Here is a 23,356-nt window from a genome sequence, read left to right as displayed (position 1 = left end):
GCTGTGTGTGTGTGTGTGACCCCAACAGAGCACATTGCCCCACATGGGGCTGGGGCCACGTGCAGCTTCTTGTCCTTCCATGTGGTCCGGTTGTGCTGCGTCCTGCTGCTGCGCAGGAACAACCCGCTCAGCTGGAGGCAGCACTGAAGGGCTGCTCTGGGGTGGGGAGAAGCCAGACCTGGGCTGGCACAGCACGCGTGGGTCACCGCCCCTCACCCCGGACCAGTGTCCCCAACTCATTTCAGCGGTGCCCAGCACCGCAGGGTCAGGGCTGTCACACAGGGCCCTGCCCCAGGGAGCAGGAGGCTGCAGCCTGCCACGTGCTGCACCAGTGCCTGGCTGGTCATGGCCTCCTGCTGCCTTCAAGCTCCCAGGCCTGAGCACAGCGCTCAGCACCCTCCCGAGGTGGTTCCTCTCTGGGACCAGGGCTGGAAAGCCTGGAGCCTCGGGGAGGAGGAACTTCTCCTGCACATGGTGGGCAGACAAGGGAGCTGCAGGCTTGTCCAGGAGGGGTCGCATCTGCCTTCTCTCCCTGAGACCACCAGCCTCGAGCACCCTAGATGAGGCTGTGCTGTCCCCGAGGGGGCCAAGCACTCCCGTCTCCTCAAGAGGGGACACATCAGCATGCAGGCTGGAACAGGGGCTGTGGTGACGGGCAGAACACCCTCCCCAGGCAGGGGGGGGAGCGGGTTATACTGCCTGCCTGCCCCACTACTGGGGACCCTCTGGTGGAGGGGGCTCAGGGGGGGCCGTGCCACACAGCATCTCCAGCCCCTGCCCGCAGAGCACACAGTAGTAGCGCAGCTCCCCCCCAGCCTCTGCCACCTCCCAGCAGTCCAGCTCGGCCAGGTCAGGCACGTGGAAGAAGGTGGTGCCAAGGGCATCCAGCCCGCCTGGGCCCCGGCGCCACAGCGTCAGGCGTTGGTCCACCGAGGCAGAGAGCAGCAGGTCTGGCCGCAGCACCCGGATCCCCGTCACATGGGCGGCGTGGGCGCAGGGCCTGGCCACCCGCTCCAGGACGTGCAGGCAAGTCCCTGCCTCAGCCTTGCCCCTACCCAGGGCCACCTCCAGCAGGCAGACGTGGATGGAGCCGTCGTCACTGCCGCTGGCCACCAGGTACTGTCCCTTTGGCGTCTCACGGACATGTAGGCTGTTCACACCGCAGCTGTGGGCCATGATGGTGAGCAGTGGAGCGCCCAGGGCTGGGAAAAGAGGCTTGGTCAGAAGAGCGATGCTCACCTTGGCTGCAGGGAGCAGAGCTGCCAGCAGTTGCACCCACCCAGGGGCTGCATCTCTCCCTCTGCTCGGTGCAGGGCGTCCGTTGCATCTGCGATGGGGCCGGTGATGTCCCAGAAGGCGACGCTGCCGTCGGTGGCTGCACTGCACAGGAGGTGCCTCCTAGAAGGGAGGTGTTGGGGGAGCCTCTGGCTGCAGCCCTGCGACACGCAGTCCCAAGAGTCCCCATCGAGATCCAGGGAAGCGGCAGAACAGCCCCCGCAGACCGATTTCGCCCTTCTCTCCGCCTGCTGAGCTGCCAGCTGCCATCCCTGCGAGGACTCCCCAGAGCCCCATTGGTTGCAGCACAGCATTTGGGGCTCACCTCTCCCCTCCTGCCCGTGCATGCAGGAATGCCTCCACCTTCAGCACACAGCGCTGGTGATGAAACGACTCCGCCACCAGCACCAGCTTCCGGGCAGCCTCCAGCAGCCCAAAGACCCTGCATTGGACCAGAGAGCAGTTGGCTGTGGGAGAAGGGGGCTCCTGGTGCTTCTGCCCCCACTTCTCACCATGCACCATCCTGCTCGCAGCTCAGGGCTGGCTACCTCCATAGCAGCAGCCTCCCCTGCGAGCCTGCTCGGCTCCTGTTGCCAGCCCCAGCTCTGTCCTCCTCGCCAAGCCCCACAACGGCTCCTCACCGGACCGATCCGTCACTGCACGCGGCAGCCAGGAACTTCCAGGGTGTTGGCAGCTGCTCAGTGCTGGTCCCGGGCACAACCGAAAGGGACATGTACCTGCAGCAAATATGTGACACTCATCGACACCCTGGGAGGCAGGTGGCCCAGCAGAGCAGCCCGAGACACAGCTCTGAGCACTCAGAGGAGGCAGAAAGAAAGACCAAGCCTTTCCCTACCCCCAAAAGCCCCTTGAGGCCCAGCTGCTGGGCACAGGACACCAGGGACGTGCGCCTGAAGCCAAGCCGGCTCCTTCTGCCTCGGCTGAAGCCACGCAGAGCCAGTATCCCAGCAGAGGCCAGTGCAGTTCCCAGCGCCCTCCCAGACCGCAGTCACCACAAACCCTGCCTCAGGTGGCCCCTGAGCATCACCTCGTCTCCGGGTCCATCTTGACAAGCTTGTGCCTGTTCTTCTTCCGCTCCCAGTGCTCGTCCAGCCGGTGGGAGGCCACGTGGATGACCTGGCAGGCCACGGCACTCTCAGAGGCCGGGTCCCCAGCACACAGCAGCTGGTAGCACTCGATCTGCGCTCGTCCGCCCGCGGAGAAGAGCAGGGCGGACAAGCCCTCATCGCCAGGTCTTGCAGGGCCTGCCAGTGCCAACGCCCTAACACTGGAGATGTGATCACTGAGCCGGGCGAGGGGCACGGCCGTCCGGGAGTGCTCGCTGAGTGCCAGGACACAGGCCGTGGTGTCCTCACTGCCAGTGACGAAGATGTTAAGGGTGGCGTGGCCAGGCACCTCCACCGCCCCTAGGCGCCGCACACACGAGATCTCCCGCCCGTGCAGGGACGCCAGGAGCACCTGCTGCTCGCAGGGCTTAGCTTCGCGGCGGTACAGCATCACATCCCCACACTTGATGAAGGCAAAGGCCTCAGCCGAGAGGCTACTGCAGTAGCTCCAGGAGCGGTGCCCCCCACCACAGGGGACGCAGTGGAGGTTCTCACCGGTCTTGCTGCTCCACACTACAAAGTTGTCAGCGTGAAAGCCCAGCACGAGCAGGTCCCCATCCGGGGTGAAGCGCAGCTCCTCAATCCACTGCAGCCCTTTGCAGGGCCTGTGCTTCCGCAGGACCTCCAGCTGCTGGCCCTGCAGGCGGAGCTGGCGGTAGACGCCATCCCGGCCAGTGCTGTAAATGTAGTCCCCGTGGCAGGTCACTGAGGTAACCCCCGTCTTCCCATGGAGCCCAAAGAGCACGGACAGCGGGGCCTCAAGGGGAAGAGCCCCTTTGCACGACAAGCAAGAGGTCTCCAAACTGCTGCCAGAGTCCTTGCCGACTGGGTTAGTGCCGCCATTGGCGATGCCGGTGCTTTCTGCAGCCCACCCTGGGGAGCTGCTGCAAGGGAAGAGGAGGAGGGAGCCCCGGCGGTCCCCGCAGACCAGGAGCCCTCCCTGGGGCAGGAAGGCCGCGCAGGTGTGCCAGCGCTGCTTGCAGGGGGGCAGCAGGTAGCGTCCCATGAGCCGCACCCAGGGTGCCTGCCCGGGGCGGTGGGTGACGTCCAGCCAGAGCATCTCCCCGTCGGGGCCGGAGGCCAGGAGGGCGGCGGCATCGGGGGGCAGCCCGGGGCAGGGGGCCCAGCTCAGCCCACGCACGGCCCCCTCGAACAGCCTCTGCTCGGCGGCGGCCCCGGGGCAGCCCAGAGAGAAAAGGAGGACGTGCCCGTCGCCGCCAGCCAGGGCGCAGAGTGCCTCGGCCCCGCCGGGCAGGGGGGCGGCCGCCAGCACCCCGCGGGGCCCGCCGGCGGCGGGGGGCAGCACCGGCACCCAGCGCCCCGCCGCCGCCTCGTATGCCGCCAGCCCGCCCGACTCGCCCAGCGCCAGCACCCGCCGCGGCCCCGCCAGCAGCACGGCTCTCGGCCGCCCCGGGGCCCCCAGCGCCGCCGCCGCCAGGGCCGCGTCCGGAGCCGCCCGCCGGGGCCGCCAGAGCCGGACGCCGCCGTCGTCGCCGCCCGTGGCGAGAGAGCCGCCGGCGGGGCGCAGGGCCAGGGCCCGCAGGGCCCCGCGGTGTCCCCGCCGCGCCCGCCGCACGCCGCCGCCGCCGTCCCACTCCAGGCAGGCACCGTCCTCCCCGGCGCTGACCGGGCGCGGCCCCCGCAGCGCCACGGCGGCCACCCGCGCCCCGTGCCCGTAGCACACCAGCAGGCAGGAGCCGTCCCCGTCCCCGCCGCCCAGCTCGCCCACGGCCCAGAGCCGCACGCTGCGGTCCTCGGAGGCGGAGGCGAGCAACCCCCGCGGCGCCGCGTAGCAGAGCGCCAGCACCGCGCCCCGGTGCCCGCACAGCCGCCGCCGCGGGGTCGCCGCCGCCGCCGCCCGCCACACCACCACGGGCCCCGCGGCCGTGCCGGCCGCCAGCGCCAGCCGCGCCCAGCCCGTCCCCGCCAGCACGGCGCAGCGCAGCGCCCCGGCCCCGCCGCAGCTCGCCCGCCGCAGCCAGCGCCCGCCGCCCCGCCACTCGTAAAGCGCCACGGCCCCGCCGCCCAGCGCCAGCGCCAGCCGCCCGCCCGCTGCCCACCGCGCCTCCCACACCCGCGCCCCCAGCTCCCGCGCCGCCCCGCCGCCGCACGCCGCCAGCCGCGCCCCGCCGCCCGGCCCGCCGCGCCGCACCGCCAGCACCGCCAGCCAGCGCCCGCCGAAGGCCGCCACCCGCACCACCGCCCCGCCGGCGGGGCCGGGGCCGGGCTCGGCCCGCAGCCCCTGCACGCTGGCCTCACGCAGCACGCTCCGCCGGCCCGCCGCCGCCGCCCCGCCGCCGCTCAGCCGGAACGCCGCCACCTCCGGGCCCGTGCCTGTGGGACACCGCGTCAGCCGCCAGCCCCGTCACCGCCGCCGCCCGCCCCCGTCCCGTCCCCGTGCTCACCCGCCAGCAGCACGTCCCCGGCGAACTCCAGCGCCGTCACCGGCGCCACCAGCGCCACCGACTCCATCTTGGCGGCGCCTCCGCCGCCGCTCCGCTGCTCATTGGCCGGCTCCCGCGCGCCGCCGCTCATTGGCCGGACCCCACCGCCCCGCCCCCAGAACACGCGAAGGCGGCACCCATCTCTCCACGCTTTATTGGCGCGCGACGCGGCCCCGCCGCGCACGTGGCCCGCGGCCCCGCCCCCCCGCCCAGCGCGGGAAAAAGCCACGTGCGCGCGCCCGGACCCTCCGCACCACCCCCCGCCCCCCGGCCCTACAGCTCCAGGTGCACCCCGCTGTAGGACTTATCCACTGTCCACTCGCCCGGGGCTCCAGCTCCGGCCCCGGCCCCCGCGTAGCGCTCCATCTCCTGCTGGAACTGCAGCTGCCGCCGGCGGTTGGGGTCCACGTTGATCCAGTTGTTGGCGATCCACTTGGTGCCTTGGGTGACCAGGCAGCCCCCGTGCAGGGCGAAGTCGTCCAGCTCCCCCACCCAGCCTGCGGAGCACAAAGCCCCGTTAGGAGGTGGCGAGGAGTGCTGCAGCACAGGCAGAGCTGGGACCGCATGGGGAGGGGCGGCCAGTCAACACTGACGCCAGCTCTTCTGCCCGCGGTGCCTGCCTGGATTTTAGCTGTGACATCTTACAGGACTTGGCTCCTCCTGGCACCCCTCCCTCTTAGTCCTATCCCACTCTAGCACCTATGAGGAGTTCACCAGGGCAGGCTCCCCGAGAGCAGAATGCTCGTTGCCTCCATGTCTCCGCTCAGCACAAGGGGCTCTCGCATTCTGCATCACGGCTGCTGTTTTTCTCAGCTCTTCCCAGAAGGGGAGGCTGCCATGGAAGAGATGGGAGCTGCTGCTGCTGCTGCTGGGAGGCCCGTGGAAGTCAGAGGCTCGCTGCCATAGCAGACATGGCATTTCAGCAGTTCTCAATGATCCTCTCTTTACAGAGGTCCCATGGTTTTTCTGTGACAGACTTGCATCAGCAGCCGCCTTCCATTTCGGAACAATTTACTCGTAAAAACATAATAGGGCTCTTCTTACAGGAGATTGATGGTCTTGATATTATCATCCAACAGCCCAAACCCTGGTCTTGTGACCTCCTCTGTGGATTTTCTAGAGATGGAAACATGGGCGGGACCTGGGATGCTATACTCCTTCCTCCCACCGCTGCTCAAAATCTGCCATCGAAACACTCTGGAGTCGTACCCACCAGCAGCCTGGAAGAATCAGGTCAATCCCCCAGCCTGGCTGTCAGGGAAAACCATGCTGCGCTTCATGAGATAAAATAGCCTCAAGGACACGTATCATCAGGCTGTGGCTGAGCTATAATGCGGGAGTCAGCCCCAAGCGTGGCAGAGCCTTGCGGGGCACGGGGGCCATGCCTCCCTGTGCTGCAGAGCTGATGGCCGTGTCTTTGTCTTCCTCCCCTCCCCACCCCCCTTGGGCAACACCACATCAGTGAAACATTCTGAATTGCAGACCAAGTTCCAGCAGGAGTTTCAGCTCGCACAGTGGGGTGGAAGGCAGCTGGCGATGGCTAGTGCAGCCAAGGTCTTTGTTTGCTAGCTAGTCCTGTCCCCCAAAGACATCAGGAGCCACTGACCTACTGCCTGCAAACAAAGGCCTTTCAGAGTCACGAAGCTCCTCCCCAGCTGGTGACAAGTAGACTCCACAGTTCCCACTAGCAGGCAGCTACCACCCTTTGGCTCTCTTCTGAGCTCCCAGCCACCGCAAGATGATGACGGCTGTCACCTCCTGCAGTCCTACCCCTCCCAAGAACTGAGTCTTGAAACGAGCCTGTACCTTCTCCGTCTGACAGGTAGTTGTACCAGAAGACAGCAGTGCCTTGCTGAGGTTTCACTCGCAAATTGCCCTTGTCGCAGTTTTTCCGAGTATCTCGCAGGTCAACGTCGTTCTGGATCAAAGACTGGCAAGAAGCCACAGAGAAGGTGTCGCAAACGGGGCTGGAATGAAGCGCACGCACTGGGCTGCCTCTGCTGCCAGCCATCAATCCTGCCCTTTGCCTTAACGCCCCACGGGGACAGCTGAAGGCTGATGCTGGGCAGCAGAAGGCTTTCGCAACCCACCCGGAGCAGCCAGTTTCAGCCCCCTGGAGGTCCACGACCTGTTTCTGAGCAGTCACCCATTCCTTAACACGCTGCCCGACGGGAGCACAACATACCTGCCAAGACTTAGTCTGAGGAAACCTGCCCAGACACAAGTGAGCAGGACATGCGTTATGGCAGCAAGGCCAACAGATCACTCCTCACGCCTCTGAGCGAGCAGAGCTGCAGCTGTCAAAGCTCCGCACCTCTTCCCTTGGCTTCTGAGGGACACAGATTCCCTTGTTCTAGCTACAAAGGCTTACATCCACCAACCTCACACCCCAGACCCCTTCTGCAGCCACAGCGAATAAAGACATTCAAAGAGGGACTCAAATTCCCCAGGGGTAACATATAGGCGAGATTCATTTACCATCTCTTCGTAGGTCCTGTTATCAGCTATAGGAAAGACTGTTTCGCCTCCCCCGGTCACGTTGTTCAGGTAGAACAGCACCGTCACATACCTGCAGGACAGAGTGGCTGTCAGGGGACAAAACTGGAACAGAAGACGCAGCAGGGCTGTCCGCACCCTGCCCCTCCACACACATACAGCGGTTCCTCCACAACATCACGAGATGCTTGACTTACATCATCAGCTTTTCTCCAAGGACAAGACAAGGACAACAAAATCCCCACCCGCAATGGTGAGGGTGAGTTTCCAGCCTCTGGTGGGGATGGCCCAGCAGCTCTGCAGAACCACTCTGCCCTCCCCATGTGGACCCACAGCATCCGCCCGCCTCCCCCTTCAAACCCTTTCATGCCAGCGATCTCCAGAGCCCACAACCTGAGCACCGAGTCCCACACGAGAGGAGGTGAAATGGCTCTCCACAGCCCTTCTCGAGCACGTTCCAGACAGATTGTGTCACGGCAGACCTTACCGGCACGAGGTCTCAAAGGGAGCGCTTTCATTGGCGACCAGCTTGGTGTGGCTGCAGGCAGTCTCGGGGAAGACGGGGCCACTGTCCATGTGGGCATGGTAGTGCCCTCCTTGGTCGTACCGCACAACCTGGAGGGGCTCACTGTGCTCCACAATCTCAGGGGGCAAGCGAGTCAGGCGCATTACCCTGGGGAAGAGAAGAGGAGAGCAGAGCAGGTGAGGGGAAAGCACTGTCACCCCGGTTGGCTGCTACTCCCAAGCACCAAATAAATCCAGAGAAAGATAACCCCCTTCCCCAACAGGCCGGAGAGACGGATGGGCTGCAGCAAGCATGCCAAGAGACAACTGGGTCCTTACAGATCTGTTGGACCATTAGCATCAGCTCAGAAAGTCCTCATCAAGGTTAATAAAAAAAAAACCCCAAAACAAAACCAAAGGGTGCATCTCCAGCAGGACTGCTCTCAGGAAGACTTTGCTTGCTCAGCAAGATCCCTTCTGTGTGTGTCCCTGGAGCCTTCGTGTGTCATCTCATCGCTTCTCTGGACTCCTGCACACCACCTACAGACCTCAGGGACAGTTAGCAAAGCACAGGGCCCCTGCTGAGAGTGAATGAGAGACTAGCTCTAGGAATATTCTTGTCACCTAACTCACCTTTCCCTGTTGCCTTTTCAGCAGCCTCCCCCCAGGGCAGAGGGGCACGAGAAGTGATCAAGGAGACCGGAGCCCTCCTGCTCTGGGATTTTTCCGCTGCTACATCTGAGATCATCCCCAAGGCAAGCAGGTACCTCTCGAGACCTGCCAAAGAACACTCAGAGCTCTGAGAATTCAGACCGGTGAAGCCCCCGGGGCAGGCGCAAGGGGAACGCGGCACCCAGGCAGGATGGCAAAGCCACGCCAGGCACCGCACGGTCCCAAGGAGGACTGTAACAGCCTCCTGCAGCGCTACGTCTTCACGTCCTTGGAACAGCGGCCAAGTGAAGAGCGTAAAAGCAGTATGCTGAGGCCTGTGCACTCTGGCGAGCTGGCACGGAGAAGGTGGCAGTCACAGTCTGCTCTAATCAAGGCAATATGCGACCCCATTCATTCTCCCGCTGGAATGCACTGAAGAAAAGGAGTGGCCAACAGCCGTTTTCAAGCCTTGGGACAGATTTTACCCACCCATGCTCTGGGCGAGGACCAGCACCACAAGAACAAGAGAGTCTCCAGCCAATTATCTGAAACTCACCACGGCTAAACGATTTGGCCTGCGTGCTGGGTTTCAACGCTTCCCAGTACCAAGTCTGAGACGAAGGGAAAGGTAAGACGTTCTCCCATCTGCTGCGAGCTGCACTGCAATACGTGTGCTCGGAGGATTAAACTAACTCAGCTTACTTGAGGTGAAGTCGTGCTTGTTAAAAAGTCAGCTCTGAACAGCTAAGACAGATTTCAGTGAAATGCATGAGTAACTAAAGCAAATGACAGTAAGTCCTGGCACCCAGACAGCGTTGGAAATGGGCAGTTTCTCCTAGTAAGCTCATTAACTAATTAGAACGAATTACTTCATATAAAGCCAAGTCTTCTTGGTTTTATAGGGCTGTTCCCAAAAGTGAATGGAAATGCTGAAAGGTTTGATTTTTCTTTTTCTTTTTCCACGGGACAATACAAATTCTTGTTCTAATGAAAACCTCCTCTCCCCATTTCGTGTCTGCGTTCATTGCTCTTTATACTCCAAAGACTTTCACACAATTAGGAAGTGTCAATATTAGTGAGTCTGCCACTGCCTCTCCCAGCACAGGTGGTCCTCATGCCTACACAAACCCAACCGCCGGGCTGCCTGGCCCTTACCTTTGCCTTATGGCTCTCATGACCTGGTGCGCCCCCTCGCCCTGGTACAGCCAGGTGTGCTGGCTGTTGCGCACCAAATCACTCATCTTCACTTTCTGGCTTCCCATGTACTTGTGGAAATCACGGATATTCAATTGTTTGAACTCCTCCAAGCTCAGCACACCTACGGGAAGAAAGGAAAAGCTGGCTGACTGGTGCAGGTAATAGTTCTTGGTCTCCTGTACTCGGGGAAACCACCAGCTGAGGGCACTGCAGAAACTGCCTTCCTCAACCAAACACCATTCAGGGTCCACCACTGTGCCCATCATGGGCTGCACCCCGTTACTGCTGCGTTGCAGACCCCAGCTACGCTCTTGCCTTTTGCTGAGCAGAGGATATACAGCAACCTGCAAAAGTGAACTGTTAGAATCACAGAATCATAGAACGGTTTGGGTTGGAAGGGACCTTAAAGCCCATCTAGTTCCACCCCCCTGCCATGGGCAGGGACACCCTCCACTAGCCCGGGTTGCCCAAAGCCCCACCCAACCTGGCCTTGAACACTTCCAGGGATGGGGCATCCACAGCTTCTCTGGGCAACCTGTGCCAGGGCCTCACCATCCTCACAGGGAAGAATTTCTTCCTAATATCTAATCTAAATCGACCCTCCTTCAGCTTAAGGCAATTCCCTCTTGTCCTGTCACGACAATAGCTGCCATGTGGGGTCAGAACTGGGACAGGCAAAATACCATTTTGAACTTTAAAAAGCTCCTAAAACACACAAACCAATCCATCAAAAGAGAAGTTACAGTTCTAACATACGCAATGCCACAGCTAAAAAGCCTGTGCCCACCTGAAGCCTTGGCACTCATTACTTAGATATTTAAATAGGCACCTTTAAGAGCAGAGGGGGACACCTCAGACAACATTTTCTACAAGACCTTGCAGGGTAATTTAAAAAAGCCAAACCCAAAACAACAAGCGGTACGTTCTTCTGCATTTGTGTAATTGCAAAACATGAGTGAGAAATACAAGAGCATGATCTTGCGTAAGTAGAAATTACAGAAAAACAAGAGGTAAAAAGCGGTTTCTACTAAAACAAGAATTTCTTGTTCTGACTGAACTAGACTCAGCAAGGGACAGACTTTTGCCTTTGTCACCTTCAGTAAAATCCTCGCATTTGTTTTTTCCCCTTTCTGGAGAAGGAGGAAGCCTTACACTGGGGACCTGGTCCCTGGGACCGGAGTGTGCGGAGCACTGCAGCGTGCTGCCCGGCAGCCAGCACGCATGGCGGGCTGCGAGTGGAGCTCGCTCAGGCAGCAAACCCAGTGCTGCTGTGGTGCCAGCTCTGCTCCCCGGGCACACGGCACCCTCTGGCAGCAGGAAGGACGCGCCACCAGGGTCAGCCTCAGACAGTTCCTCAGGTGCCAATGGTCGTGACCGAATTATCCACCGTTATTATTTCTAGTGTCTCCCTGTCCCCACTTCCCCTTACTCCACGTGGTCTTTGATGACGCAGTGCCACATCCAGGTTGTGACCTGGTCTCTTGGTGTCACGTACCAATCTAACAACAAGGGAAGCAGCTCTCTGGAAGCAAGGTCCTGCCAGGAGCATTGTAACAGGACCTTTCATTTGTTAACGTCCGGAAGAGTGGAAAAGCCACTGACGACCCAGTCATACGCTCCTACCCCTGCCAAGAATGCCACCAGCTCGGAGGAGCGGGGCACACGGTGCCCTCCGGATATTTAGGCATTCACATGGGTACTGCTTCAACTCCAAAGCAGCTCCTCCTGGGCAGCTCTCAATGCCAGGTCACTAGAAGACAGCATGCAGAGCCTGTGCATTCACTTAATTTGATTAGGAAACGGAGAGTTGCTTAATTGAGGCCACTCTAATTAGAGCAGCAGAGGTTAGAGTGCAATTCCGGACCAGCAGGAGCCCTTGGGAGACCAGGGGCAGGAGAGGCAGAAGTGGCCTCATGGAATACAGAGAGTTTGCAGCAGCAGAGAGGGGGGTCAGCAACAAAGGCTGACCAACAAGACCACCCTCACCTCTGCTTATTCCGCCCTCCCCTGCCAGTGATGCAGAAGTCTCCCTGAAAACAGGGAGGGAGTGAAGGACGCACCTTAAAACCTGCAGCCCAGGTAACAGGAGCTACGTAGTCAGAGCCAGAGTGGTCTCTCAGAACACGGGAGCAGAACCGCACCTTGAAGGTCCCGTTACAGCGGGGCACGAACCAAGGCAGGTCTGACAGGGGAGAGGGAGGGCAGAGTTGTGTTCTGGTCCTGCTTCCACAAGACCCAAGCCCAGGCGGTGGAACTGGTCTGCTGCTAGGCTGGTGATGGAGGGGCAGGAGTGCTGCGGTGAGAGGCTTACACTGATTTTACTTTTCTGCCAAGGTCTCTAAAGCAGCGTTATTTTCCTTTGAAGAACAGAGCTAGAGAAACAGGCCTGGGCAGGGACACGGCTCTTGCTCTGCCTCACGTGGCTGTGCTGAGGGCGAAGGGATTCCCGTGGAGCTGCTCTTACCATTCCCATCAGGATCGGCCTTGACTGCAGTGTACATCTCCCGGATGTTTTCAGGGGTCATCCACCTGCCGTTCCCAAGCCGGGTGTGGGTCAACACCTGAAATTCATAAATGGATCAGCACTGGTTTCTTGTACTAACGAAACGCTAAAGCTTTGCTGGTCAAGGCCTGGTGGGCTCTCCTCTGCAGAGCATCGGCCAGCCAGGCGTCAGCACGTCTCTGCAGAAAGAAGATTGCAGTGAGAATCATCTGGCAGCCACACACAGTGCGTGGCTGATGAGTGCTGTTATTTCCAGTTTAGGTCATGGCAAATAACTGCTGGGACTTGATTAACCAGTCATGAGATGAAGGGGGCACAGCTCTTTCCCTTGAAGGGAAAGTAAAGCTACTGATGATAAAAGTATACTGATGAATGCTTTTACTTGTCTGAGATAAGGGCTTGGAACAAAATGCTTCCTTTCCACGTGGACAGAGAGATGCAGTATCCCAGAGAACTCTCAGCAGGCTCTGACCTCCAGAGAAAGGAGCCTTGCCCTGGGTTGTCACTGGCACAGGTCCCCATGCTCGCTGCCCGCAGGACAGTGCACACCCCCAGCCCCACCTGAAACAGGAGCCTGGGGAGGGACATCCTCGAACATCCAGCAACTGCCCTGATGCACCCTGCTGCACAGGGCAAGGGTGCTGAAAAGCTGTGGATGAGGTTCTCATTGTCCCCCTCTAGGGTCGTTAGTAGAGGTGGCTTTGCTGATGTCTGGTCAACTGAGCACAGCCAGTCCCCACGGGCTGCACAAAGCGATGCCTGCACCACAAACTCACCTCCCTGGGACACCCAGCGAGAGGAGTCCCACAGCACAAGGAACATTTTACCCAGCATATTCAAAACACATATCTCCTGCCAAGGACCATTGCTACCTCCCAACAGCATGACAACTGCTGCACATGTCTCCAGAAACTTCCACGCTGAGGGCCAGCACAAGCCTTGAGATATAAAATTAAGCAAATACTGATCGGTATATACTGGGGCTTGGCCCTACCCAAGCACGTGAGTAATGAAGAGACCATCTGAGGAGGAGACCTGCCAGAGGGTCCCACAGCAAACCCCCCTCAGTCTGTCCCGCACTCTACCTCTTTGAGCTGCAGCTGCCCATCTTGATTGTGGTCCAGGAGATTGAAAATGTCCATCTGGCTGATTTCTATCATTTCCATGGCTTCCTCATAGTCATCCGTTGGTAGGATCTGGCTCTTCTGCAGCCCCTTCAGCTGTGCCAGATGGACGATGAGCTTGCACTCCTCCTCTGTCAGGAAGTCAGGAATTTCTGCAGCAAAAGCGTGAGCAGCAACAGAGACTGAGGAATTGTTACAGTGGGACCCCATACCGATGGCAGACCACTTGGAAGATTAAAAAAAAAAGGGGGGGGAAATTTAGAAACTGCCTAAGTTTAGGACATTCAAACACATCCACCCTTCTACCAGAATTGCTCTCAAAGAGCATACACCACACACCTGAGCTGCTGGAGGCGGGTATTTTTACAGCAGCAGTTCCTAAATGTTTGGACCCAGGGGTCAAGCCCTTAAACTCTCTGGCAGATACCACAATGGACAAAGGAGCGAACAAACACCTGCGTATCACTGCGTATTATCACTTCAAAGGTGACATGTGGCTCACAGTCTGGGAACTGCTGCTCTACAGGAAGGGAGGCCAAAAACCTTTACGATGGGCCATGGTGACAGCCAGGGTTTCAGGCTTCCTTGCTCTCATGTGGAGAGGGCGGCACTTTGCACAAAACCAAATGCATTCGGGGGAACCTGGTGCAGAGCTCTGTGATGAAACTCAAACAGCAGGGAGACAACTTCCAAACTTATTCACACTCATTCCCTTGATCCCCCACTAAAAATGGTCTTCAGATGCAATATTAAAGACACTGCCCATGGCAGATGCCACGCTCCATACTCAGGTAGCATCCTGGTATCACCAGGTTTTCTTTGCAGCATGACACCAGCAGCAATCAGGCAGTACCAGGAACCCAAGCACAATTAAATGCAGAGAAATCCACCTTAGCTACAAGGCTAAGAGATGTCTGGCTGCATGGTGCACCGGGCACGCACTTGCAAAGCGCTGGCAAGGTCCCGTTCCACAGCACAGTTACGCTGTGGCCCAGCAGGTTGAGAAGATCCTTCTGGCTGATGTCTGCAACTGCTACAGGGATCTTGTTACCACCTGCTGAGACTTTTGAAGTGGGAAAGAAAAACCACCAAAGCAGGACAGGTTTAAGTGGTCCTAGCCCCAAGATCCAGCTCTCCAAATCGCAGCCCCCTTAGAGCTCCTGCAGGTATGTGCCAAGGACACATTATATCTCCACTATAGCAGCAATCCCTCAAAGGGGTGAGGAAAAAAAAAAAGTTAATTACTTCCATGACCTTAAATCCACCCTATCAACTCAAACTGTCAATAAGCAGCTGGCTTCTTGCTAAGTACAGACCAGAACTAGCCCTGGAGAAAACGAGATGTTCCTGGGAAGCTCCAGAAACACAATGCAGCCGGCTGTATCCGTAACACCCTCCGAGGAAATAATTTCCGCCGCAGGCAGCGCAGGGTCCTTGTGCCAGAGGATGCTTCAGAGCTGGAGCTTCCGCTGGCCGGTTTGAACCTCATGGCACGGCACCAGGTCCGAATGAACCGTGCACGCTGGCAAGCAACGCCCCCAGTATTTCCAGTTCCCCAAACTGGGCTACAATAACGACAGCTTCTGGAATCTTAATTACGTGTCGGAGGAAGGACAATCCCGCTCTTCAGTGGCAGTGACGGGATTTCGTAATGAAGGAAAGATTCTGTTAACTGGAAAACGCGCTCTGTCACGCAGGCTGCAAGGTGAGGGGGTTTCCAGCTAAGCGCTGCCAATCCCATCTGCAAACAACCTGGCTCCACAGCTGCAAATTAGTTCCTCTCTACCCTCAGCTCTCCGAAATGGTTAACTTCTGGCTGTGAGACCATCCTATCTCTCTGCCCGCTCAACAATAGATCCAGCTAAACAAATGCCTCCTAATTGACTTTGAGCAACACTTGATGGCTTTTAGAAAAAACAAAAGAGAGGAAAACATTGGGGTTTATGAAATAATGACTAATCCTGGAGCAAGAGAAAGGGGATGGGTTGGAGCACTGGTGTCAAACAGAGATTCAATCTTGGCTGAAAGAGCCCCAAGACACATGGGCCAAGTCATTCATCCCTCCCCAACTGCCCTCATTTCCACACCTGCTGATCTAAGCCAAACCCCTGCTAAAATTCAAACAATCGGGGCCGCTGGCAAACGAAAATTAGAGCATTGTCTTCCCCATGAGGGCTCTGAAAGGGCCGCACTTAATGAGGATGGATTGACAGAGAGGTGGCTCGGAGGCTATAAAAGGCGTCCCACAGTCGGGAGCAGCTCAGTCCAGGGTGCGCCGCCCGTTCGCCTGCTCCCAGCTTGCTCCGAGCATGGTCACGGCCCACGGCAGGCACCCCTCGAGGTGGGGTGGCCCATGGCTGCTGGGTCTCCTGGTGCGCCTGCTGTTCTGGGGCTCTTCAGGAGCCTGGGCGAGCTACCTGAGGAGATCCTCCAGCTGCACACCCATTCCACACCGCATGGCCTTGTGCTACGATATCGGCTACTCCCAGATGAGGATTCCCAACCTGCTGGAGCACGAGACCATGCCAGAAGTGATCCAGCAGTCTTCCAGCTGGCTGCCCTTGCTGGCCAGGGAGTGCCACCCAGACGCTAGGATTTTCCTGTGCTCCCTCTTTGCACCAATCTGCTTGGACAGGTAAGATGTTTTTACAAGTTATTTCAGCTGTAGCAAATAACATTCCCCAAGAGCACAACTGCATTTGCCTCCCGAGAGAAAACGCACGCAGTGTGACCAGCGCGGTCCCCAAGAAGCCGTGCTGCCTCTCTCAGCAAGGGGCAATTGGATCATCCAGAAGGGACCTTCCGTCTGAAAGTGAAACACGAGCATTTCATCTTGCAGAAGTATTATGTTCCCTCCTCTGGATTTTCCTGCTCTCCCACCCCAGGCACTGCTGCTGTCTCCCCTGGCCGCCCCCCTCACACACCGCAGGAGCCGCTGGCACCTACGGGCTCCCCTGCAGCCCCCTTCCCAGCTCCCACCCTGACCACACAGGGGCTTCCTCAGCCCGACAGTGTCAGCATCAGAGAGAAATCCTCCGTTTTGAGGTGCAGCCGTCAAAGAACAGAGCTGCTAAGGAAAACGGGTATCTAATTAGGCAAAGGTAAGCAGCCTTTGCACAACTAGAGAAGATCCCTCTGGGGGAGGAAGGGCTTCTGGCAGCAGCCTGTATCGAACAGCCTCATCTCTCGCCCCTCCTGTCCTCATTCGTTGTTTGCTTCCTGGGCATGAATGTTCAAAACACATCAAAGACCCCAAAATAGCTCTGGTAGTGTGCAACACAGCCCTGTGCAGCAGCCAGGGCTTGACCCTCTGCCTGCTGCCAGGAGTCCAGAGATGCTGCAATCCCCATCCCCTCCCCAGGCTCATCTACCCCTGCCGCAGCCTGTGCGAAGCTGTCAAGAGAAGCTGCGCACCCGTCATGGCTTGTTACGGCTACCCCTGGCCCGAAATCCTCAACTGCAACAAGTTTCCTGCAGATCATGAACTGTGCATCGCGGCAGTCTCCACAGATGAAAATTCCTCAAGCAGGAGAAGTAAGGGTTTTTTTTTTTTTTCTTTGTACGTTTTCCCATATGTAACACTGAAAGCTCAAAAGGATGGGCCTATGACTTCTTTCTATTCCTAATATTTCTGGGTTTAAGCTATATTTTAAAAAAAATAATCATAAATTCTAGTTTTGTTCTCTCTGGGAACTCCACCATGTCTAGAAAATTAGCGTGAAGTTGACTGCAGCTTGTTCCCCCGTCTAGTGTATTCATTAGCTCCCCGGGTGCCATCAGACTGTGCGGGGTTTGGGGCAAGGGGAAGAAATCGCTGTGAAAGCCAAACGCTCAGGCACAGCGTGAAAGCTCGTGGTGTGCAGGCTCCAGCGGCGAGATGTGCTTCCAGTGGAGCCAAGGAGCTGCAGCCCTGATCTTTCAGCTCTGTCCAGGGTTTAAATAAACATGCAAAAAGAAATGTTTTGCAAGCATTCTCTTTAAACATTAAGAAACACCACAGAGAGGCATGAGCTTCTGCAGACATGAGTTACACAAGAAAAAATTCTCGAAGACTGAAAGGCTAAATTAAACACCCAGATACTGATGAACACTGGGGGACATTCAACAGCAGCTAAGGGGAGAACAGACGCCTCATTTCAGCATCACTGGATGGAGTCTCACCATACCGACGGCTTTACTGTTTCATTTAAACTAGGAGATCTTCATTAAGCATTTTCACTGCTGCTTTTAACAGGCAGCAACACACACAAGCCTAAACAAAGCATGACAAGCAGCATCTGCCCCAGCCACAGAAAGAAGAGTTTAACATTTCCCAGCTTGGCAGTCTGAGCCGTCTCTCCAGGGACTGGGTAGCTCGGGAGGAAGCATCACTCAGAAAGAGCAAGCCACCACTCGCAGATCTCAAAATTGCATTATGCCTTTTCTAGTGAAGCTTGACAAGGGTGTTATAATCAAATCTCTGTTGCAGCAGTGCCCCGAGCCAGCTGCAAGGACTGCGAGCTGGAGGAGGCCAGCACTGCCAGGGAGATCCTGGAAAACCTCTGCGCCAATGATTTTGGTGAGTAACCCCCCTCCTCCTCGCAGTTGCTGCTATTCCCTCCAGCAGCCAAGTAGCGGCACGCACAAAAAATGGCTTTGCCATAACAAACCGACTTGGAGGAACTGCAGCTTTTACAGCAGATCCCAGGGATTTTCAGGTCCAAACTTACCTTTACATAGCAGGAGGGCACAGAATGTTTTGTTTTCCAGGCAGCACCGAAGGTGAAGACCTGCTTTATTTCTGTGGGCTCCAATTTGGATTTGGTTTGTGGCTACTAAATACAAGCACTGCTCTGGTTTTCCCTCGGAGACCAACATTTCAACCGATGCCCATAAAAAACTTTAGCAAACTCCACATTAGCTATTTCAAACTTCCATACCGTTGTTCTAGTAATGCGACTCTCCCTCTCCTAGCCCAAGCAGGTGGCAGCACTGGCTCTGCTAAATTAAGTGACAGGAAGTTTTCAAGGTATTGTTCTGAATTCAGGCACACAACCTTCACAGAAAAAAAATTAAAAGTCAAGTAATTTGCACGAGACCAGGACTCTGATGCATCTACTTGCTTGTGCCCTCGCTTCCCACAGGGTTTCTGCCCATGCAGCGGTGCTGATACGCCTTCGCCTCTCTCATGAGAAAAGCGGAGTGAGAAGAATGGTGTTCAGTACTGGAAACTAACCTCAAATGAGAACTTTTACAAGTTCACTGCAATTACAAGAGCTTGGATGGATGCGTCACCACATTACAGAAACAGCAAGAAAGCCTTGCGTTGGCTGCGTGTTTAAGTAGGTAAGAGCTATGAAAAGTAAACAGGACTAACAGCAGTTTTTCCAACCCCCACAGCAGTGAAAATCCGAATCCTGAGGAAGAATACAACCACCACCATCTCGGACTTCGACCTGGATCCCTCCAGGGTGGAGGTCCTGAAGCACGGCCCGCTCCTCAGAACCGACATCCCCACCAGGCTCCAGCAGTGGCTGGACATAGATGCTACCTGCGTCCACAACATCATGAGAGGCACTCATGCAGGGGTCTTCGTTGTAAGCGGCGAAGTAGAGAGTGACAAAGTGGTGGTGAACAAGGCCTACGCCTGGCAGAAGAAGAACAGGAACCTGCACCAGGCAGTGCGGAGGTGGAAACATCACCGCTGCCCTGAACAGGCTGGCCGGAAGGTCTGAAAAATCTCAATTCCAACAGTAAGAAACTGCTCCCTTCCCTATGGCTAGAAAACTCCTTTCCCTGGCAGTCGGTGTTTTGGAGATGTACAGACAATATTTTCAAGTTATTCAAAGCATTCAGAGTCCACAGATAGGGCCTCACTACAGATCCCTGTTTTACTGAGGCAGAACCTAAGGCAGCAGATTTAACACATTCCCCTCGCAAGGCTCTGCAGATCCAGGACTTGCAATGGACGGCTTTGTGTAGGATCCAACGTCACAACAAAACTGAACTGAACTCTGCAGGCGAGCACAAATTAGAAGAGACCTTTAATAACAATTCCTTCTAGTTCTCCTCCTCAAAGTTGATAATCATTTCAGCTTCACAATTTGACCCCGAGATATCGATGCAGTCCAAGTGCCTGCTTGCTTTTGGTCCAGAGAGATTACATGAAAGTCTCCTTGACTGTGGAGACATGCTTTTTGATGTAATGGAACAAATACTTTACTTTTGAACAATCCAAGGTAAATTAAGGGGAAGAGGAACCACCCAGGCAATGCCTGGCCCCTTAAAAAATGAATGCTAAATTCCTCTCTTGAGCAGTCACTCAGGCTGTCCCTTTGGCTTGCTGCGCTGAGAGTTGATGAGCATCCGTACAGGTAAAAGAAAACGGCCGTTCTCAAGCAGGAAAGGCACAGAGCAAAGATAGCTGAGGGTTTCTGCATGACCCTAGGGAAAACTATTTTTTAACATCTTTGGATCAGAAGATTCTGGTAACTGGGGAACTACCAAAGATATCACAAGAGCCTGGAGCAAGCAGGGCGAGAGATCAGCTGTTTAAAACCTCCGCTTTGGTGTGCAACAGCAGCAGCTTTGCTTGGGATGCAGAGGTGAGCCCCAACCACAGCACAGCAGGACACACCTGCAGTTCTTACACGGAGGGGAGAAACAAAACACATCTGTCTGGCCTTCCCCCTGCACACAAGGAGGACAGAAAAGGTGGCGAAAGTCAGTCTCACCAAGCTCTCTGCAGCTCACTCTCTCATCCAAGTAAGTAGGGACTGTAATTCCCTGCAGGGGTAAACACAGCTACAGCTCTACACTCCAGACCACAGAGCAGAAAACAGCAAATCCCCGGCGAGAAAACAAGTTGGATTTCTACTGCCTAACAAAGCACTGTCCGTGGAAAGTTTTCTACACTGGATTAAACTTGGGATTGAAATCAGGGGAAAAACGTCTTTTGGGAGAAATATGTTTCTGCCTTGTTCATGACAGCTGCAGTCTCAGTTGTGGAGACAGCCACTCGGTTTGATGGAGGCACATTGCCTCCCTGTGCTCGTAAAGCACACCAACAACCCACGATGAGATCTCTTCACATTTAGCGTGGGCTGAGACGAGCACTCAGACACTCACACTGAAATTCAGCATCGCCCTGACATTTGTGCAGCGATTACTTCTGTTCCCTGAGGCTCTGAAGAAAAACACGGTGAGATTTCCTATTTTTATCCCTCTCCGCTGCCTTGTCTTGCAAACTGCCGCCCAACTCACAGAATCCGCTGCCAGGTGGTCCCTGCAATGGCAGTATCTTCTGAACAGACTGCGTTTGGAAAACACAACAGAATACATAAAAGCTCTGAAGGTTGAAAAGGCTTTGTCTGATATTTGTTTTCCATTAATAGGATTATTTGATTACTAGTGTTTCCTAACTAAAAAGTGCACAGATGGTCTGACTTACAAGCTTTAGAAATGACGTCTCGTAGCCAGAGGGGGGAAAAATAGGGCAGGGACTTTTTAATAGCTCCATGAAATACGCTTGGGTTCAACACAGATGACTTACCCACATTTAAAAAACAAACCACAAGTTCCCCTATGGTGCCCAGCACCGTGCTCCAAAGCGCAGAGCTCACATTAAATCATTAACGAACCGTCTGCTGCTGGAGTCCCAGTACAGCCTGCTCTGCTGAAAGCAAAGATCACAGACCAGCCACTTCCTTAAATTGGCTCTTGCATGCTGCAACACCTTGTGTTAAGTAAAATCCCCAGAAATTCAAGAGTCCTTCTTTGCTAGCAACTTCTGGGTTTGTCTAACACGACCAAGTTAATACACACTTCCACTAATTTAAACAATGGAGATGCAATAAGTTAGTTTTTTTTTAAACCAGTTGATTTAGATTGGTACTGTTTGCATAGATAGAGAAGTCTCTGGAAGTCTTTTAAAGTCAGAGCTGGCTCCTGGCAGGTTCACCCAGGAGATAAGAGCCGTCTTGCGACTTGTGGTTTCTAAATAAGGGACTCCCTATCTGAGGACAAAGGAGAACAGACTCGTGTGGCATCTCAAATGTTGAATGTCCGTCGCTGTCTGTTATACCACCCCCAGGGAGAAAAGCTTCCCTCGGAACTGATGGAGGTGCCGCAGTGAGAAGTTAAAAGTTGTAGGATTAGTGCTGCCAGGACCAATCTGCCTTTTATCAACTTCAGCACCTTCCTGGCAGGCCAGGATCAACTCTTTTACTTGAGCGGTGCCGGTAGGGCAGAGAAGGTGGAAACAGGAGTTTTCCTGAGTGAAAACCAGAGCGATTGCCCCAGACCATGGTTCTGGTAATGACATCAGTTTTGTGATGGCCAGGGGGTATCAGCTCCAGGTTGGTGTCTCTGTTTACTGAACATCAGACAGAAATCTACTTAGCAATTTGCAAACTGTGAGTACCACCTATGTAGAAATGACGAAAGAACTTTGTATATTTCTTCCAGATACTTACTGCATTAAAGGAGTTTAATAAGAAACCTGATTTACGGCCAGGCTTTCAGTGTATACAATCTATCTGGAATCAGAATTCCCCTCCCCTTTGTATATTATTGAGAAAACATCTAAAGGACTTTCAATGCTATCTTTTCAGAGACAACAGGTTTTCTCTGACTTTGCAGTAGTAGGAATTCTGTAATCATCTGTCCCCAAAAAATTAATTTGTATATTCTCAGTGGATTTCCAGAACACAGAGTGCCATTAGCAAGACTTCACCAGTCACAGCAAAAATCACAGAAAGGTAAAGGTGGTTTTAAAATATCTGAAAGATGGATGTTGTGTGGTTGTGTATCAGAGCAGCCAGAAAGAAAGATAAATCTAGAGCGGGATGCAAAATGGTGGAAGACATTAAATCTATCAATTCTCCTGTTACTCATTTCCTCAGCACTGAAGCACGAACACTAAATTGCTTTATCATCATTTATTACCAAAAGTTTGGGGATCTCTTGTCCCTTCCTAATACTGAGCAGCTTCTTCCAGGTCCTCTTCAGCGATCTGCTGTCTGTTCACGGCATTTTAAAGGGAATCTGAAAAACCTGGAAAGGTTAATCTTCCAAATTCTTCTAAGTGGGCCATCCAGAACAAGTAACCTCTGCGAATACCGTATCAAAATACCTTTAACAAAACCACGCTCTTTTTAACGCAGCCCCAAGGAAAAGTGGCACAGGGAGGAGAAGCGAACACGGGGGAAGTTATTTCCCCCCGAGCGGGTGGGTGTAAGACCGCGGCGGGTGTGAGACAGACCCCGCGGCGGGTGTCAGGCGGTGCCCCCCCGCCGGCAGCGGCGGTGGAAGCCGGCCGGGGGAAACCTCCCAGACCTGCCAGGCGGGACCCCCAGGCACCGCTCCCGCAGCCCCGGCACCGGGTGACGGCAGGGCTGTCACCCCACGAGCAAGCCCCGGGGGAGGCGCCGAGCCGGCTGCCCGTTACCGGTGCAGTCTGGGGGCCGGCGGCAGCGCGGGCCGGTCTCTGCCGCTGCCCCACCGGTGGGGAAGGATGCCGGGGGCGGGAGGCAGCGGGGCCGGTACTCACCGAAGAGGAGCGGCTTGAGGCTGAGGGTGCGCACGGCGTGGACCCTGCCGGGCACCAGCTCCACCCGCTGCGTGTGGCCCACCTGCGGGGAGAGCAGCGGTGAGCGGCGGCGCGGCCTATGCCCCGGCCCCGGCCCCCCCGGCGCGGCCTTGCCTTGATGCCCTCGAGGCGCGGGAGGGCGCGGGCGGGCGGCGGCGGCGGCGGGGGAGCGGCGGGCGGCCCGCCGGTGTCGCCGGCGCTGAGGTGCACGAAGAGCAGCAGCCCCAGCACATTGAGGACGTAGAGGTGGGCGAAGACCATGAGGACGAGGAAGTAGGGCCGCGAGCAGACGGGCCGCGGGCGGCCCCCCGGCGGGCCGGGCAGCGGGGGACTCTCCGCCCGCGCCGCCGCCGCAGCCGCCGCCATCGCGCCCCCGGCCCGCCAGGCCTCGCGCGTCACCCCGGCAACCGCCCGGCGTGCTGCGTCACCGCGCCGCGGGGGCGGGGCCAGGGGAGTGGGCGTGGCGC

At 56.5% G+C, this 23,356-nt stretch overlaps 3 protein-coding genes across 4 annotated transcripts; 1 reads left to right on the top strand and 2 right to left on the bottom strand.

Moving 5' to 3' along the window:
• Positions 1-12: 12 nt before the first annotated feature.
• WDR6 (WD repeat domain 6) lies at positions 13-4,888 on the bottom strand. 2 transcript variants are annotated; one of them, XM_054837836.1, is made up of 6 exons: positions 4,808-4,888; positions 2,324-4,736; positions 1,917-2,012; positions 1,601-1,717; positions 1,280-1,436; positions 13-1,202 (listed from the first exon to the last, which is right to left on the bottom strand). In XM_054837836.1, exons 1-6 carry the CDS (start codon positions 4,872-4,874, stop codon positions 1,155-1,157), a joined length of 2,898 nt encoding a protein of 965 aa, XP_054693811.1. In that variant the 5' UTR covers positions 4,875-4,888; the 3' UTR covers positions 13-1,154. The 2 variants fall into 2 exon arrangements, with proteins under 2 accessions (XP_054693811.1, XP_054693810.1); XM_054837835.1 differs by having other exon boundaries at positions 1,280-1,398.
• A 205-nt stretch (positions 4,889-5,093) lies between these two features.
• Positions 5,094-23,315, bottom strand: P4HTM (prolyl 4-hydroxylase, transmembrane). The gene is made up of 9 exons (XM_054838451.1): positions 23,004-23,315; positions 22,851-22,932; positions 13,283-13,473; positions 12,159-12,255; positions 9,653-9,815; positions 7,830-8,015; positions 7,325-7,415; positions 6,653-6,776; positions 5,094-5,343 (listed from the first exon to the last, which is right to left on the bottom strand). Exons 1-9 carry the CDS (start codon positions 23,253-23,255, stop codon positions 5,120-5,122), a joined length of 1,410 nt encoding a protein of 469 aa, XP_054694426.1. The 5' UTR covers positions 23,256-23,315; the 3' UTR covers positions 5,094-5,119.
• Positions 13,553-20,114, top strand: LOC129211401 (secreted frizzled-related protein 5-like). The gene is made up of 4 exons (XM_054838453.1): positions 13,553-15,956; positions 16,683-16,855; positions 17,790-17,879; positions 18,701-20,114. The coding sequence occupies exons 1-4, from the start codon at positions 15,631-15,633 to the stop codon at positions 19,033-19,035; spliced, it is 924 nt and encodes a 307-aa protein (XP_054694428.1). The 5' UTR covers positions 13,553-15,630; the 3' UTR covers positions 19,036-20,114.
• Positions 23,316-23,356: the final 41 nt, after the last annotated feature.

Source organism: Grus americana, chromosome 11, assembly GCF_028858705.1.
Source record: "Grus americana isolate bGruAme1 chromosome 11, bGruAme1.mat, whole genome shotgun sequence".
Taxonomy (NCBI): Eukaryota; Metazoa; Chordata; class Aves; order Gruiformes; family Gruidae; genus Grus; species Grus americana.
The sequence above is the reverse complement of the archived record's forward strand: the minus strand, read 5'-3'. Positions and strand labels throughout refer to the sequence as shown.